Here is a 17603-nt window from a genome sequence, read left to right as displayed (position 1 = left end):
CATTGAGAAATTAGTCTTTGCCACCTCTGCAAGTTTGAGCAACATACAGTAAAAACAACGTAGTACACTTAATGAACAACAGGCAAAAGCCAAAATATTGAGCAGCTGTTCAGTAAATGAGAATTTTTCAAATGAATGAAGAACATGGGTTATGAATACAAAATTAACAGATACAACTGCAAGCCACTCACCTGTTGATTTTTCATTTCTTAACTTTGTGGGGAAGGATTTTTGTTGCAATGCAAAGCAGTAAGAAGCCACAAACAGATTTAAGGCAAATACTTCATGTCTACATATACATGAAAACACACTACCAAGTGACTAATTTCAAGATAACGAATGTGAACACACATACCTGTTCTTTTTCTTTCAACAACTTCTCAAAAGTGAGAGCTTTTTCCTTCATTGAGTGGGACTCAAACTCTTTCTCCTTCAGCATCATTGAAAATTGCATATTAGTCTCCTGAAGTGCTCGGAATTCTGTTTCCTTTTCCCTACAACTTGCAACTATTTTTTCATTTTCTTCTTTCAGTTTTCGAATATCCATTTCTAAAATTAGATTTCTTTCTTTAAGGTTAGTCACCGCTTGCTTTAAAAGTTCATTTTCATTTTCTTTGTTACTAAGATTTTCACTCACAGAAAGTAGCTGATCGCTTTTAGATTTAATCAGTATGTCTTTTTCTCTAAGTGATTTCTGTAAGACATCATGCTTTTCTTTGATCTGCCTCATCTCTGAATCAGTCCCCTCTTGACTCTTTCTTTCAGCCTCTGATGCTGTAGCCACAGAATCTGATAATCGTTGATTGTTTTCCTGAAGAGTCCTAATAGTTGAATCTTTTTCTTGCAACTTTTTTTTCAGCTGTTCCAATTCCTTTTGAAGGAGTTTAGTTTCATCACTGAGCACTTCAGGAGCACTGCTTTGAATGACCGGAGGCTGTGAAATGATGGAAGCCATTGCTACAGATGGTGTTACCAAATCAAGTTTACCCAGGAGAAGATCCTTGGTGTTATGAAGCTGTCCTATGGTGTGTTGAACTTGCGCTAATTCCTGACTAAAACTTTTCAGCTTTTTCTCATTCTGTTCGTAACTCTGAATCAATCCATTATAATCTACCTGCAATTTTGAATTACTATCGCTTTCAACTGAAATCTGTGCTTGAAGTTTGTGTAGCTCTTCTTGTAGGTGAGCTGACTCATGTTGCATGTTCTGAACCGTGGTTATTACCTGTTGCTTCCATTCTTCCATCTTCTTTACTTGCTGTTTTAGTTTGTCACGTTCTTGTAGAAGTTCCTCAAACTGGTTACTGTTAACACCTCCTGGACCACTGTCAGTACCTGTACTGGACGTCTGCAAGACAGTCAATAAGGTTTGGCATTTTTGACTTAGAGCATCTATTTCAATATCTTTTTCTCGAATGATACGGGATAAATTCTGAATAGTTTCTCTAAACATGTCTTGGCTGCTATTTTCAAATCTATTAGATAACTTTTGATTCTCTTCTTGCAACCTTACCAAAGCCGCTTCTTTAGCAGCCACCATATCCATGATCTTATGATACTCTGTTTTTAACTGACTGTTCTCTCTTGTCTTTTCACTTAGAACTGCTAATACTTGCTCTCTTTCCATGACATAAGCTTGCAGCTGCTGCTGAAGGCAAAGAACATCCTGCCGATAGGAAGCTGAGGAAACTCTAGCATTGAGGGCCTGTATTTCTAAGTCTTTCTCTTGGATGATCCGAGTAAGTTTGCCGACTTCATCTTTAGACAACTGATCAATTTGTTGACTCAGAGAAACATTCTTTTCATTTAGAAGCTTAATCTCCATCTCCCTTTCTTTGATACCTTTTACTAGTCTTTCAATTTCAGCTTTAGATAAGTCGTGTTTTTCATTTCCATTTTCTCCATTAAGTGTCTGAACTTTCGTTACCTGAAAAAGATCAGAGGAATCAGTCTGAATAACCTGTCTCTCTTTGTGCAACTGAGTCTTAATTTGCTCAATTGTCTTCTGTAAATTTTTAATTTCCTCATCCTTCGCTAAAGAAAGTCTTTCATGTGTGACATTCATTTGTTCACACTGAACTTTAGACTCATCTATTTGCTTTCTTTGCTCTTGCAAAGACTGCTGAAGTTGCACTGTTTTCTGATTCTGATCTTCTATTGTTTTTTTAAGAACTTCTATTTCTTCTTCAAGATTATTCTTTATCACTTTTAACTGCGTTACCTCACTTTCAAGTTCAATAATAATATCTAGAGTTTTAGGCTCAACCATAGGTGTAGATCTACTTTGTTGATCCTTAAGACGTTCAATTTCTTCTTTCAAATGATTATTTTCTTCCTTCATGATGGCAAGACTTTTGTCTTTTTCTTCTAAATTTTGTTTTAAGACATCCTGCTTTTTTGAAGCTTTCTTATATTCCTCAAGTTCCTGCCTTACCTGCAAGGCTTGATTTTTAAATTTTTCAATAAATTCCTCTTTTTCTTTTATGAGTTCTGTCAACTGCTTTTGCCCTCCTAAGCTAGTAGTCAACATCTCTTTTGTTTCTTGATGGTCACTTTCCATCTGCTCCATGTTCCTTTTGAATTCTGCAATCTTAAAGTCTTTCTCTTGATTCAGTTTAACTAGGCGTTCGTGTTCAAGCTGCAATGCAGTGGTGTCCATACTACGTGCATTCGATAATTCCTGAATAGTTTGCTCATACTTCTGTGCTTGCTCAAAAAGACGCTTTTCAGTCTGGTTTAATTCAGTTTCCAAATGTTTTTTTTCCATTTTCAAGGCCTCCACAACGGTGTCTTTTTCTAAGTAAACTTTATTCTTCTCAGAAATGGCATCATTTAATTGCTGTTTTATTTCTTCAAAGGCTGTTAATAGCTTTCCATTTTCTATTTTGAGATCAGATAGAGATTTCTCCAAGTCTTCATTTATTTGTTTATTTTCTAAAATGCTATTCTGTAGTTTTGAAATTTCTACTTCTCTTTCTTTCAGAATCAGATCTTGACAACTGTAGTTAGCTTCCTGGTTACTTTTTTCTGTTAACTTGCTCAAGGATACAGAAAGCTCCTCCTCTCTTTCTTTTAGTCTCTGCTGCAATTCTTTAATTTCTTTTTTGTTATGCAAGTTACAGTCCTGGGACTTCTTTAATTGTTCCTGAAGATCTTTAATAGTATTTTGAAGCTGCTGTTTACTTATATGCAAATCATTAAGTGCATATGAACATTGGCTTAGTTTTTCTTTCTGACTATCTAACTCCTTAATAGTTTCCATCTTCTCCATTTCCAGTTTTGCTACTTTCTTTCTTTCAAAATCTATGTCAATTTGCAGCTGTTTGGTGATACTATCAGCTTGTGTGTTTTGTTTTGACAGCTGCTCTTTCAGTGTAATCACACGCTGAAATGAACACAAACAAGAATTTATTAGGAAAGGAGAACCAGTAGACTTATGTATTTTGTTTTTATCAACTGAGCAATAAAAATTTGCCTGGAAACAATGTTTCCTACTTAAAAAAAAACTAACAAAACACTAAGTTGGCAAGTAGTATCAAGTAGTCAATACTAAATAAATTAAAAACAAATATAGAAGAAATAGATTGCCTTTTGCTGAAAACAAAAACACCATCTCCCCCCAGAAGAACCCTAACTATCTAAACCAAGGAACTCAAAGAGAACTAAGAGACAGAACTTTTCACAGAAGTTAAAACTGGTATTCAGTAAACACCCATTACATAAAAACAGGAAGGTTTTAAGTGAGAAACAAAACAAAACAAACAAAAAACCACAACTGAGTATATATCTGTATAGCCAATTTTCAATTTCTCACTTAACTATGTATTAACATACTTGCTGGGATTTATCTCATAGAAAAATATTTTATGTGTTCAATTCTATAAAGTAAACTGATACTGGAAAAACATGTTTTGCTACTATATATTTAAAGGTCAAATATATCAGGACAGTCACAAAAAGGTATTTCATTCTGTTTACATGTAATCTGTGGCCTTTTCTGCACATGCAAAGAAAAATTAAGTGGTATTTAACCAGACTCCGGAAACTAATACCCATTCTGGATATGCCAGATTTGTCCATAACAAGTGGGTTTCTTGCACTTCAGAACTTCACATCAATATGGTAGAAACGGTGAAACACTGATCCTGACTTTTTTTTTTGCCAGAGGTTCATTTATCTATGTGTGAAGATCAGCTTAAAAAACAAACACACGCAAAAGTATCTATTTTCCAAATTCAGTAGGTAATTTTAATGTTTATTACCTGAGTAGCTTCTTGATTCTGCTTGTCTAGTTCTTCCAATTCTGCTACTAATGTTTCTCTTTCAGCAATACTTTCATTTAATTCATGTTCTTTCCTTTCCAAATCTTGCCTTAACTGATTTATCTCTGAATTCTGATCCTCAGAATATGTAGAAAGAATATTCTTATTTTCATGTTGTGCATGTAGCAGTTCCTTCTCAAGTCCCTCCTTAGGTCAAATGAAAAGTATTAAGTATTAGCCTTTGTCTTGACAAAATTTGTAAACTGTTTAGATTCAAAAAGGTTTCTTTTTTTTTCCTCAACGGTAAAAACAAAGCATGCATTTTTATGTTAGGATCTCTAGGTCTCCACAAGTAATATCCCAGGTACCGGATAACTGGTATCCACACTGAGCGCATTTGATAATTCCTCAAAAGTTTACTCATGTTTCTGTGCAATAAAAAAGTTATGCAATATTAAAAGTGGAGAAACTTAAAATAGCTGTACACTAAGATGTTACGCTTGACTGGCGTGTTCATCCAACTACAACAATCAATTTAATATTAACAACATTTAAATGAAAAGTAAAACAGTACTACATGCCAAAAAGGTGTTTGAATATTTTAATATTTTTTCTATACAGCATGAAATAGCTAAACAACACTGTCCAGAAAATCTAGGATACATACCATTTCTTTTTTAAGTTTGATGTTTTCTTCTTTAAGAACCTGTAGATCTGGTGTAAATGCCTGCATATCTTTCCCCATATGAGTGAAACTGTCGGCCTATAAAAATAGAAGGAGTGTTTAAATAGTGGAATACTCCAGGTAAAGATCCAGAGCATTTAAAAAAACACAACCTCTAACTAGTCTTTACTAATAAATATTTATCAGTGAAGGACCATGGATGAATAAATACCTCTATGATATGAACACAGTTTTACACTAAAATATTATCCATCTAATAATTCAAAGGGAAGTTAACTTACAATTAATACTTGAAAAATATGATACAGCAGCCTACATAACAATGTGATAGGTGCAACTTTACTAGTTTTCTTCAACAGAATATGCTGTGGAGTTTCTATTGCTTCTGATTTCCACATGCAATTATAAAATTAATTTAAAACCATTGCCTCCATTACAAGATTATAAATAAGTGTGAATGCTCCAAAAACATATACTGCCAAGAACATGTTTTCTATCAGTTACTACTGTTATGAACCGTTTTGGCTTCTTAATTTAGAAATTACTTTACCTGATTTAAACTTGAAAGTCTTGCTATTTCCTTTTCTGCTTCTATAAAGGAAGACAGAAATAATATAGTTTTACTACTTTCTAAACAATAACAACACAACCCAAAACATCCTCCTACCTTGTCCCAGCAGAACTCTACTGCTCAAAAGAGAATAGTTTCACAGCATTTTGTGACAAGATTGTATTTTTTTTTTTTTAAGAAACAGTGCTGTAAAAGATTCAAATGCAGCATCAATCAACAAAGTGAAGCAAGGCATTACTTACACAACTGAATCCACTTATGCCAACTTAAAGTTTTGCCTAAGTGCTACACTGTGGTACCAAAGATTTTCTACATGAAGACATGACTCTAAAACAGATAACCTACAGTATTTCTTTAAAGACCAGTAACATTAGACTATCATCTGGCATACATGATTACTACTGGAAACAGAAACCCCCACGTGAATCATGCTAATCCTAATTAGGCTCTCTTTTCTGCTTGCCCTTATCTCAGTGGACAACCTTTATTTAAAGCAGCAGCTTTTAAAGGTACATATTCACTTACTCAATTCCAAATCCTTGAAACAAATTCTGAGCATTAAAGTTGGAAATATGTGAAGATATATTAAAAACACAAACAACAAAATAAACCCACATCATCTTTGTACCTAACAGTGCTTGCTGTAGTCTGACGACATCTTCTGGTAGTGTTGTCTTGGATTGGAACTTCTTCTCCTGTTCTTTCAAGAGAGCATCTTGCTTTGTGACAGAACTTTGAAGTATAGTATAGTCAGATTTTAGACTTTCATATTCCTGGGTTATTTGTATTTTTTCTACCTTTAACAATTCTTGATCTTTCAAAAGAATTTTGTTTTCTTCTTTGGCGGAAGATAATTTCTGATTTAATCTTCTTATTTCATCCTCTAGGTCTTTTACAATTTGCAAGTCTTCTACTTTTCCTCCTTCTAGATTCTGAGCACTCTTTTTCTGTTCACCAGTTTTAGAGCTATCCACAGCATCAGTGCTTACACCATCTAAAAAGCAAGAGAGATCAGGTTTGCAATACTAACCCACTAGCAACTTTTAAGCAAAGTTAATTACACTCCTATAGTACCAAACAAAGACATGATCATCATCAACAGACAACTAACATAAATAGAACTAACATTTGAAGCAGTTATCATGTATGTGAATGATCTGATAAACAGCTCTTCAAGTACTTACAAACTCCTTTGTTCAAAATGGTTTTAAAAGGTGTTGCAAGACACATAGTTCAAGATTTAATTAACATATACTTAACCAGAAAGCGCAGGTAAGATTAAAGACACTAACTTATTAAGACATTGAATCTGTCAGTTTTCTAAAATTAATACAGAAGAGACCCCCAACTGACCTAACTTTTTGGAGAATATGAAGTACCTTCAAGATATAACAAAGGCTCTTTGTAAGAACAACTTCTACAGTCTAATCACGCCACAGACATACATGTGGTCCTTATGGCAACCTTCAAGCTTTTCATCTAGTAACCCAACTGGCAGATGGTACTTCTCCAAAAAATTCAGGCATTCAACCCAACCACATTGAATTAAAGATACCAGGACATGTGTCACCTTAAGTATAAGACTGAACTGAAGTTGAAATGCAAATTTCTAAACATAATCAACTTAATATTTACTACACTGCTACTACATACATATTTGATACTTTAACCAAAATTCACTGCATATTAAACCAGAAAGTAATCTCAAAAAGCAAGCATGTGGTAACAAAGACCTTGCTGTAACTGATTCTCAAGTTCTTCAATTCGCTCTTCATATTCACTCAGCTCTTCTCGATGTCGACGAGTTATCTCTATTAGCTTTTGTCTGTGTGCATCCTGCAATACTGAAAGTTCATGTTGATGTTCATCTATTTCTTGACTTAAATTCTGTTTAAGCTCCTAAAAATATTGTTAGAGAAACAGAATGGTAAAATACAGTACAGAAGCTCTGGAAAAAAACAGTACAAAAGAAACAGAAGTTTTCCCTAGTAAAATCAAAAGATTTATTAAGAGATTTCTCATAGAAAAGGCCAAGTTTTTTTCTAAACATTTAAAAAGTCATTTGTTTAAAAATATATTTTTGCAAACAGTATGCACTAGACAACTACACAATGGCAAATATTAAAAAAGGATAGCATAAAGATTACAGTATAAGAAGTGGATACAGCAGGACATTTCTAATAACTTTCATGGAAGACTTGAAGATTTGTTTTTTGCATCTTCAATGAAAGAAGAACCAGGTGTTTATGAAAAGGGAGGAAAAACTACTTGGTGTATCTAAAATTCAGTCTCAAGTAATCAATATCTTGTAAAAGCGATTTGCCCTCATAAATGCTAATGGCTTTCTTTTAATCTTAGATACTATATACATGAAATTATATAAACACCCTCACTTTCTCAGAATACTTGGCCATGTTTTGAAATTTAGCACAGCAACATTTCAACCAGTAGTACAAATACATGTCCACATGCATTTTTAAACAGAGAAGATGTAACTGCTAGTGTTATAAACATTTTTAACTTGTGCATGTGCAAAACCATCAATACAAAACCATTAATAATACAGCATAAGCTAGGACTAGGTTGTCAAAGGTGTCATCTTACCTTAATGGTATTTTGCAGCTTGCATATTTCACTTTGTTCAGCAACATTCGTCCCTTGCACTTTGGAAGACTAAGAAAAGAAAAATTACACCTCCATGTGATCACGATTAATACTCATTTTTCAAGTAAGCACATCCTCTTTTGGTAATCAAAGGTAGAAAACAACAAAGGTAACATGAAGTAAATACGAAGCTTCTAACGTGAAATAAAGTTCAAATCTATGCTGAAAACACACCTAGAAAAGTGTATTTTTTTAAAATAATAATTTTCTATTGATTTTTCTTTTTATTAGATGCAAATGTAAAATTATTGGTGGAGGAGAAGTAGGGACATGACACTATTGCACCTAGTTACACAAAGCAACAGGATTGCTTAATTTTACTCCTGTATTTCCATGTAGAGCAAGTACTATCTCTGAAATCAGGCTATAGTTGAGAAATGATGACTCACACAACAGCCTGAAAGCCTTTCTTGCATCCACAGACCATAAAGTATAACTGACATATCAAGAATTGTGATACTATCTAGTACTTTTGATAGCATCATGTTGTCAATAAGCAGTCGATATCACAGATAGTTAGAAGAAAAGTGTTTCTTTGAAAGGCTCCATAAAAATGAAACCCTGAAGTAGTATTAATATTTTATGTGAACGTTTATGACAAGCTTTTCCTTACTTGACAAATCACACTTGAAAGCATCACAAAAAGGCATTGGGAAAACATTTACGGAATGTGTCCCTAGTCATGTAATGGCAAAAAAAAAATAAAAAAATGACTAAGATCATTAGGTTTCAGCTCTTCCATCAAATCATGTTGCTTCTATAAATTTTACAGCATGAAGTTATAAAGACACCAGAAACACCAAATGCAATGAAAATACTAATTTGGAGGGGAAGACAGAGGGAAGACTCACCTGTGCAATCTGCTTCCAGTGGTCCACCTCAGATTCAAGCCTAGAAACTTGATTGGACAATCTGTTTATTTCCTGCTGAGACCAGATTAGATCTCCAAAATCCATGTCATCTCCTTCAAAACCTGAGGAATGCCTAACCACTGGAACAAAGGAAGCTGACGTAGTAGCTGGTTGCAAACCAGCAGCTGACTGCGATGACTGAGCAGCCGTTTGTACTTTCTGCAATTGTTCCTGCAGTGCATTCTGTCTAGCCTTCAGATGGCTGATTTCCACCTGAACATATAGAATATAATGCATTGTTTCAGTAAGAATATCAAAATATACTCTAATGAAATAATATATACTAATGTATATATTATAGTATATACTATACATATAGTATATACTATAATATATATATATTACTATACTATAGTATATATATTATAGTATATACTATACATATAGTATATACTATATATATATAGTATATACTATAGTATATACTAATATACTATAAATACTACTAATAATGAAATAAAATATACTCTTATGAAATATTAACCAACCAAACATCACCCTCCCAGCATAAATTACTGGTCTCTTCCACTAAAAAAATAAAGGAAGAAAAACCCTTCAACACTCTCCTAATGGAGAAAAGCAGTCTTAGCTGATGTGTTACAAAGCATCTCACACAAGGGACATATTAAAAGTGTTAATACTTTTTAGTTAAGTATTTCAACACCTACTTCCATAGAGGTTTTTCAGCAGTCTAGATACCTATGTACTATATCAAGATTCAAGGTAATAGGCTGTCCAAAAAAAAAATATATATATATATGTTTAAAGAGTTTGTTCAAATATGGAAATTAAACTTCGCATTATAAATATTATTTACATTATATTTGATTTATTTTATGCTCAACCTTTCACTATATTGCAAACTTACTTACACTAAGCTAAAATTAGCTGCATGCAATACTCCCATAACTACTCTGTTATATTTTATGAGCAGAATTCTACACATCTCAAAATTCTGCTTCCTCTAGTTCCCCTATGTGTTTACAAATAAAGCAGAAATAAAACTCATTTTGTGTAATATTCTAGGCATAGCGGCAACCGTCTTCATTTAAAAGGCTACAAAAGCTCATGTTACACAGCAGGTGATAAAACTGGTGTTTACACCAAAGCTGCACTTTCTCAAATTATGAAAGGTAGCTGTTTCCTTTAATTGTTACTTTAAGATAAATAATTACAATATTAACAGACAATGTAACTGTTTCAAAGGAGTTTGCTCCCAATGTTTTCCTTAAAAAAGGCAATTGACCTAGAAATACAAAGCAGTTAAAAGTATCATTTCTCAGTGATTACAGAAACAAAAATTCTGATACACACATGATATTCCCAGTTTTCTCTTTCCTCATTTATCTCCTGGCAGCACTGCTTACTTTACATGATTCAATGAAATTCATGTCTTGGCCTCTCAGTGTCTATATTAATAAAGAACCAATCTATAACAGTACATTTACAACTGACACTTCAACTGAAAGGCCACAGACACTGTAACAGAAAAAAACAACATAATGCATATTGGACATACTTACACATGTTACTCTGTATCATACCTCTTTCTGTTGCAGCTGATTTCGGTACTCTATAGTTAACTGCTTTACTTGAAGTTCTGCTGCTTCATGCTTTTCTTCTAAATCACTGCAGATTTTTTTCAGTCTCTCATTCTAGCAAAAATGAGAAATAGATGTTAGTAAATTCTGAATAGTTCTTACAGAACTAGAAAAGCAGAAGCCTGCTGAACAGTAAAAAAAAAATAAATATTATTTAAATATATAGATTTTTCACATATTTGACTCAAAACACACATTAACTCTAACTTCCATGTGTGGTCCTAAAATCACGTTCACACCCATGAACTTGATTTTGTGGTCCAAAAATGGACCACTTTCCATTTTTGTATGACATGGCCATTTACAGTAGTCATAAGTGCCAAGAAGAAAAATTCAAGGCTGAATTACATGTGAAACTTAAAAATAGCCACAGAGCATTAACGGGAGCTAAGATCCATACAGACCATTATTCTGACATTGGTCAACAGCAAATAACAAGAGTCTAAAAACAGAAGCAGGAAACTGTTACTTCCCCAAAATACTATCTAGCTTTTCAACGCTCTTGAGAGCAGATGACATACACTGAGGTGGTTGGTTTACAAAGAGTCACAAGGCCAACAGTCCTTTGAAGGGCACATGGGATTTGCAAGCAGCCTTGGAAGAGCACAAGCATCTGCAGCTATATCAAAATGACTACACTGACAACAGAAAGAAAACTGCATCAGGGTGGGGGAAACACATTCACCCATCTTTAGTGCCTGCAACAAAAGACACGCTGCCAAGCGTGACCAGGCATCATGGAGATCTGCGGGAATATATATACGTGTCCTTCCCCTGTGGTGGCCCATAGAGTGCTGTGCTCTGCACCTGCAGCTACAACAGCCCTGATATAGCACCAACACTTTGCCTCTTGCTGAGCAGGGCTGGCACAGGAACAAGACTTTCTCCAAACCCCCAGAACCAGCAGGCTGGGGGTGGGCAAGAGGTAGAGAGGGGACATCGCCAGGGCAGCTGACCTAAACTGACCAAAGGGATATACCATGACATATGGTGTCACACTCAGCAATAAAAGATGGGAAAGGGGAAGGAGAAGAGGGGGCAGTCTCGTTATGAAGACATCTGTCCTCCCGAACAACTGCTACACGTATTGAGGCCCTGCTTCCCGGGACATGGCTGAACATTGCTCATTGATGGGAAGTAGAGGATAATCTCCCCACTTTTCTCCCCACTCTTTGCTTCCATACAGCCTTTGCTTGTTTTACCCCCCTTTCTTTTCTCTTTAATCAAATTATCCTTATCTCAACCTGTGAGCCTTTTTCTTTCCATCATACTTTCTTCTCCCCCTCTTCTTTTGAGGAGTGGAAGTGAGAGGGTTGTTGGTGGAGTTAGCTGCCCGGCAGGGTAAAACCACCACAATATGAAATACAATAAACCAATTAACCCTTTACCAACTAAAATTTACCAAAACTTACAAGAATTTTGCATTTGCAAGCTTTTCACAGCCAGAGTCTACTGCTACAGTACAAGGCCCCATGATGAGTAGCAACAGTTGCAGAATGCACCAGTGAGCACAAGATGAAAGCTCACACCACATGCGTATTCCTATAAATATATTTGTCCCCCTGACTGTGATGGCAGTTAGCAAATAAAAGAGATGCATTCTAATGCCACTGTTACCCTTGTTTCTAGTTCTTCCCAAAGCTGAGCAACTTTGATGCAACATTTCATCTTTACCAGAAAAAAAAAATCATAATTATTGTTTTTAATTACAGTAATGTTTCAAGATTTCTTACTTCGGACTTCAGTGCTGCATTAATACTTTCTATTTCTCTGAGTCTGGAATTGGACACATGTAGCTCTGTTGCTGCATCTGAAAGAAAAGGGAAAATTTTCATTTTCATTAACCAACTCTTAATGTGTTGAGCAGACATTACTTAAGAGCACAGCTATTAATAAGTATTTTTTTCTTTAGACTGCTTTAACATTCATTCCTATGTAAATACCAATAGCTGCTTTTATCTGACCACATTATTTTTCAGACCAGAATCTTTTTGAAACTTATTTAGTCTTTAAGTTGGATCACAAAACTAATGGCAAAAGTATGGAAATAAGCTTTAAAATAAGTGAATTGAAAAAGTTTTTACTTAACTGTTGTGTGTCACGGAATCAGTTTTTCATTCAGGACTTTGCTCCTGACATGACTGTTGTGCGTGATTATTTCTCAATAATTTCATGTGAAGGTTCAAAAAAACAATTAGCTCCATAAGGTACACACAACAGTGATTAACTAAATTTAGTCAGGAAAACAAAGAAACAAAACATAACAACAACAACAAAAAGCACACAACAAAACACCAATCCTTCCTGCCCTTCCATATGGAAGGGGAAAAACCTATAAAACTCACTTTCATTTACAAAGGCAAAACAATCTGACCATACCAATTTATCCAACACACACACAAAACAAACAAAAAACCCAACACGTTATTCTCCCCCTGGATCCTTGTCCTCTAAAGATCAACTTTCTTCAAATAATCTGTTTACCAATTAAGTAGGACATAGGAGTAGTAAAAATAGAACATTTCCTTTTATTAATGAAACATAATTTATTGGCCATAATGAAACCTTGACATTTTTTGCAAAAACTTGAAATAAATAGAATTGTGCAACTAAATACTGTATTTTATAATTTCCTATGTGATGCTTAACACTGATGCTGCTTAAGTGCCGCAGAGGCTGTGTTACACCCATAAAAACTGTTTAATTGAAGATGGGAGTGTCTGCAATCCACAAACACCTTCATTAGTTTGGCTGGCAAAGTAGCAAATGTAAGAGATAACATTAAAAATTAGGATAAAAAGGAAGGAAAAGAACTACTTGAGAAGCGTTCTTTAGGCCACATGGCGTATGAAAGTCTTCAGAGAGTGGAACACTTAGATGCCACTGGATTTTTACCTCCCCAGGTCAGTAAGCCTGCTGCCCCATAACAACATACTCTACCCTAAAATTGTTAAGAAATGGAAGCTGTTCACAGCAGCACCTAGCAGTGTCTCCCAGCACATCTGAAAGCAGCTACTGAATGCCAACTCTGTCCTGCATCAACTGAGGCACAGATCTGTGTATCAGAATCAAAATTCAGATTTTAAAACCTGAAAACAAAGACACTAGATGACTACATGGTTTATCAGTGTAAAGTTAAGATTCCAAACTAAACCAATACGGATTTGGGAATTTAAAATAATTCAAAGCATATCCTTCAGAAAAGCAAGAAAAAGGTAATTTCTCGATTAGAATAAATCTCTCTCTTCTAAGCATTTTACACATAGATAAAAACACCCATTTGTATCAGACCACTAGTGTCACACTGCTATCAAGATTTACACAATACTTGCACAACGTTTCACAGCAGTGGAGCTGCAGACAAGGCACAGTTGTTTAAATCCACGTTCTAAGGGGAGCATTCACAAGCTCTCCGTGGTTGGTATCCTTAACACTTAGTTCCGAACAATTGCTTTTTCCAATAAATTGTAGTTTTGGGATGGCAAATAGTTGTGATTTTAACCTACTGATACTTATCAGCATTTTATATGATTGCTTTACTATAAAAATCATAAGTTTTACTCAAATACTCCTATTAGAAAAGCACTACTAAAAACAGAAAGAAAATTATTTAGTCTAGAATAAGTTTATTATGACTTTACTGAACATTGTCCTCTGATGTCTCAGCTGTTTTGTTTTGACTTATTGTTTGTTTAATACCAGCCATGCTAGCCTCTAATCTCCGTACAAGGCCCACGATCCCCTGCTTGGCTGTACAAAACCTGCCTGCCCTGCCGAGACAGGAGTAACAACACCTCGGAAGCCCTGGACCTTCGCCCGTGGGACACGTCAGACCCGAGATAAGGGCAGTGGCAGCGCAGCTCGGCAGCGTCACGGAGCCACGCTACAGCAGCTCGTAAAAACGGCGGCTCCGATAAAGCAGACAAACACGGCGATGACCGCCCTGTGCTGTCATCGGTGCTGGGCGCTCCACGCCGCTCAGAGGCTTCAGAAAACAAACCTCTAAAAACAAAAACGCAAACAAAGCGAGCCCAGGCACCGCGCCGGCCGCCCGGGGGGCTCCCCGAGGGGAGGATGGCTGCGCCCCCCCGTCCCCGTCCCCGCCCGCCCCCTCTTACCGCCCACTTCCTCGGCGCCCTCCAGCAGGATGTCCTTGGTGAAGCTGGAGAGCTGCCCGGTGAGCGAGGACAGGCTGCCGCCCACCTGCCCCAGCGACTGGCCCAGCCCCGAGCCCAGCCCGCCCAGCCACGACGCCATGGCCGGGCCCGCTCCCGGCCTCCTCCCTCAGCAGCGCCGCGGCCCCGCAGCCGCCTGGCCGGCCGGCAAGGGAGATGGCCGCCCGCTGCCCCCGGGGGCCGAGGCTCCCTCAGCGCAGCGCTGCCGCCCACCCCCCCCTCGCCTCAGCGGCTCCTCCCGGCCGCCGCCGGCGCTGCCACCTCGACGGCCGCCATCACGGCTCCGCCCCCGGCACCAGCGGGGCGGCCGCAGGCGGGCACAGCGCCCCCGGGCGGCCCGGCGGGGCCCTGTGAGGGACGGGGCCTGCAGGGCGGGCTGCTGTAACCCCAACCCTGACGGGTGTATAAAGTGCAGCTTTTTTAGTTCGATGTTTACCACCTTTGTATTTATCCATACTCACAATCATCTAGTAGTCATCCACTTGAGATCTATTTCTATCTACAATAAAAAATATGCGGAATTAGAGTACCTAATTAGTGTACCTTCTATACAAAATTCGGGAAGGTATTAGTACTGTGTTACAGTATAAAACATAAACACATAACTAAATTGGTTTTGCTAATTTAAAAAATTGCTTTTAATAGAGAATTAATTCTCCCCTATTAAGAGAAATGCCAAAAGGAGAGAGCCCAACACCCAAGCCAGCATCTCCTGCACTTTGCAGTGCCTAGAACATCCTTTAACATAGTTCATCGTAAAATAAAAAGTCTGTATGACATAAACAACCCTTCTTTTCCAATCGTCTGTGGTTAATTCCTTTTCAGAGAAAACTTTTAACACGTTTTAAATAAGATGAAGGATGTAATCCAAACTTAAAAATATTTATAGATGATATAAACACCTCCTGTCACCCTTCATTTTATAAAGCTAAAGAGGGAAAGAAGTCAACAAAATAGCACGGAGTAATTTGTTTGTTAGTTTTTTCCCCCACTTCTTAAAATTATGACTCGGAGGTGTTATGTGCATTAATCTTGAAATAACAAATGAAAAAGAATCAGTGATGAGTTATTAGCAGGAGAAAACTAGCCAACTGCTAACATACAAACATATATACTGATCCAAAGCCCACTGATACCAAATTTGAGATTTTAATGTTTAATGCTTCTGCACCCCATATATGCAAATAGTGAGGTCAAGAGAGAAACATTACGCTGTATTTATTTTTAAAAAGTCAAATACAACCTTACTTTTGTATCTATTTAAACAGAATTTTCAAACTATTTAACTGCACTACCATTTTCCATTCAAAACAATGACAAAGCATTTAAGCTTTCTGTTTTAAAATGTTCTTAGTATCATATGCTTTATATACAAAAAAAAAAAAAAGAAAAAAAAAAAGAAAAAATATACAGAAATCTAATGCCAAAAGCATGATACTGAGAGTCTCAAGATGAAAAATCTACTACTGAAAATGAATTCTAACATACAACTGTCAGGCGTGAGAGGAACAAAATTATTCCCTTAGGAAATCCTAATTCCATACTGTTCTGTACATAACGAGGTTTCATCTAGCAAAAGATAGAATTTTATCAACATTTGCATAAAGACTATCAAAACTTCCCTCCTTTCTTGCCCAGTACCATTTAAAGAATTACACCTCTTGTAATGTAAAATCGTTTTATAAGTTCCCCCCTTCTGAACTTGCAGTGGCTGTGCTAGGAGGAAAAAAAAAACAAAGTGCAACACTTATTTATTTTTCTTAAAGTAAATAATGTAAAAGCATTTTGATTTTGTGAAAGCAGGTGAAAAGACAGGTGGACTTTAACATATCCTGAATAACTAGAACTGGACAAGGAGAAGTATATTAAATACTGAAGCATTTCCTCAATTCCCCAAATGCAAGTAAGGCAAAAAGTGTGTATGCAGGTTAAAAAATGAAGTTTATTGTGAAACACTTTGCTTTCAAGATAAGAAGTTGGATACAAGAGAACTACTCATTTGAATATAAAGAATTAAATATTTGGACTGTTTATACAGTTTAAATATATTAATATGAAGACCATCAATATGGTTTTAACTCAAAGAACTGATCATGTGCATGTGGTGAGAATAGATTATCTCTTGGAGTTTTTTTTTTTTTTTTAATAATGTTTTATGAGTAACTATGAAGATTTCCTAGAAGTTAAGCTTATTTAATATAGCACAGTACTGGCTTGTAACATAAACAACCATTTTATGCCTAGGCCCCTAAAAAAAGTTTGTACTTTTCTTGGCTTCTTTTTTTGGAATCTTTTAAAGCCAACTTTAAAGCACGTGGTGATAATAATTGTGCAACAATAATATTTACAAATACGAGTTCTGGTGCTAATTCCTTTCCCCATAATATTTCTCACTAAGACCCCTGTTTGTACATTTTCAGCAGCATGTTTGAAATAGTTCCTTTGAAATAGTTCCTAAATACTTGAAAAATCTCAAGACTTCTCCAAATAAGTGCAACACTTCTTTTTTTTTTTTTTTAATTAAAAAAAGAGCCCTATCAGCTTTGTAATAAAAAAAAAAAAAGCAGCTTGTAAATAACAATACTTGTCTGAGATAGGGAAATAATACTGCTTGTTTATGCAGAAGTTATTTTAAGCACAGTCCACCACCCACCATTTTATAAATCCATAATAAATGAAGTAGTCCGATATTAAAACACAGAGACGTAACTTTGTGTTGGTAGTACTCCAGTTG

At 36.0% G+C, this 17603-nt stretch overlaps 1 protein-coding gene across 1 annotated transcript in view; it reads right to left on the bottom strand.

Annotated features, from left to right (window-relative positions):
- TRIP11 (thyroid hormone receptor interactor 11) overlaps positions 1–15009 on the bottom strand; it is a 31582-nt gene extending 16573 nt beyond the window's left edge. Inside the window, exons 1-11 of the mRNA XM_032187627.1 lie at positions 14813–15009; positions 12428–12504; positions 10638–10748; positions 9034–9306; positions 8123–8191; positions 7252–7417; positions 6147–6512; positions 5498–5538; positions 4930–5025; positions 4263–4469; positions 356–3385 (exon numbers count right to left, since the gene is read on the bottom strand). Coding sequence (XP_032043518.1) covers positions 356–3385; positions 4263–4469; positions 4930–5025; positions 5498–5538; positions 6147–6512; positions 7252–7417; positions 8123–8191; positions 9034–9306; positions 10638–10748; positions 12428–12504; positions 14813–14951 — 4575 coding nt within the window. The 5' untranslated portion in view covers positions 14952–15009. The remainder of the gene's footprint in view (positions 1–355; positions 3386–4262; positions 4470–4929; positions 5026–5497; positions 5539–6146; positions 6513–7251; positions 7418–8122; positions 8192–9033; positions 9307–10637; positions 10749–12427; positions 12505–14812) is intronic.
- Positions 15010–17603: the final 2594 nt, after the last annotated feature.

Source organism: Aythya fuligula, chromosome 5 (genome assembly GCF_009819795.1).
Source record: "Aythya fuligula isolate bAytFul2 chromosome 5, bAytFul2.pri, whole genome shotgun sequence".
Classification (NCBI taxonomy): Eukaryota; Metazoa; Chordata; class Aves; order Anseriformes; family Anatidae; genus Aythya; species Aythya fuligula.
This window is presented reverse-complemented; position numbering and strand designations above follow the sequence as displayed.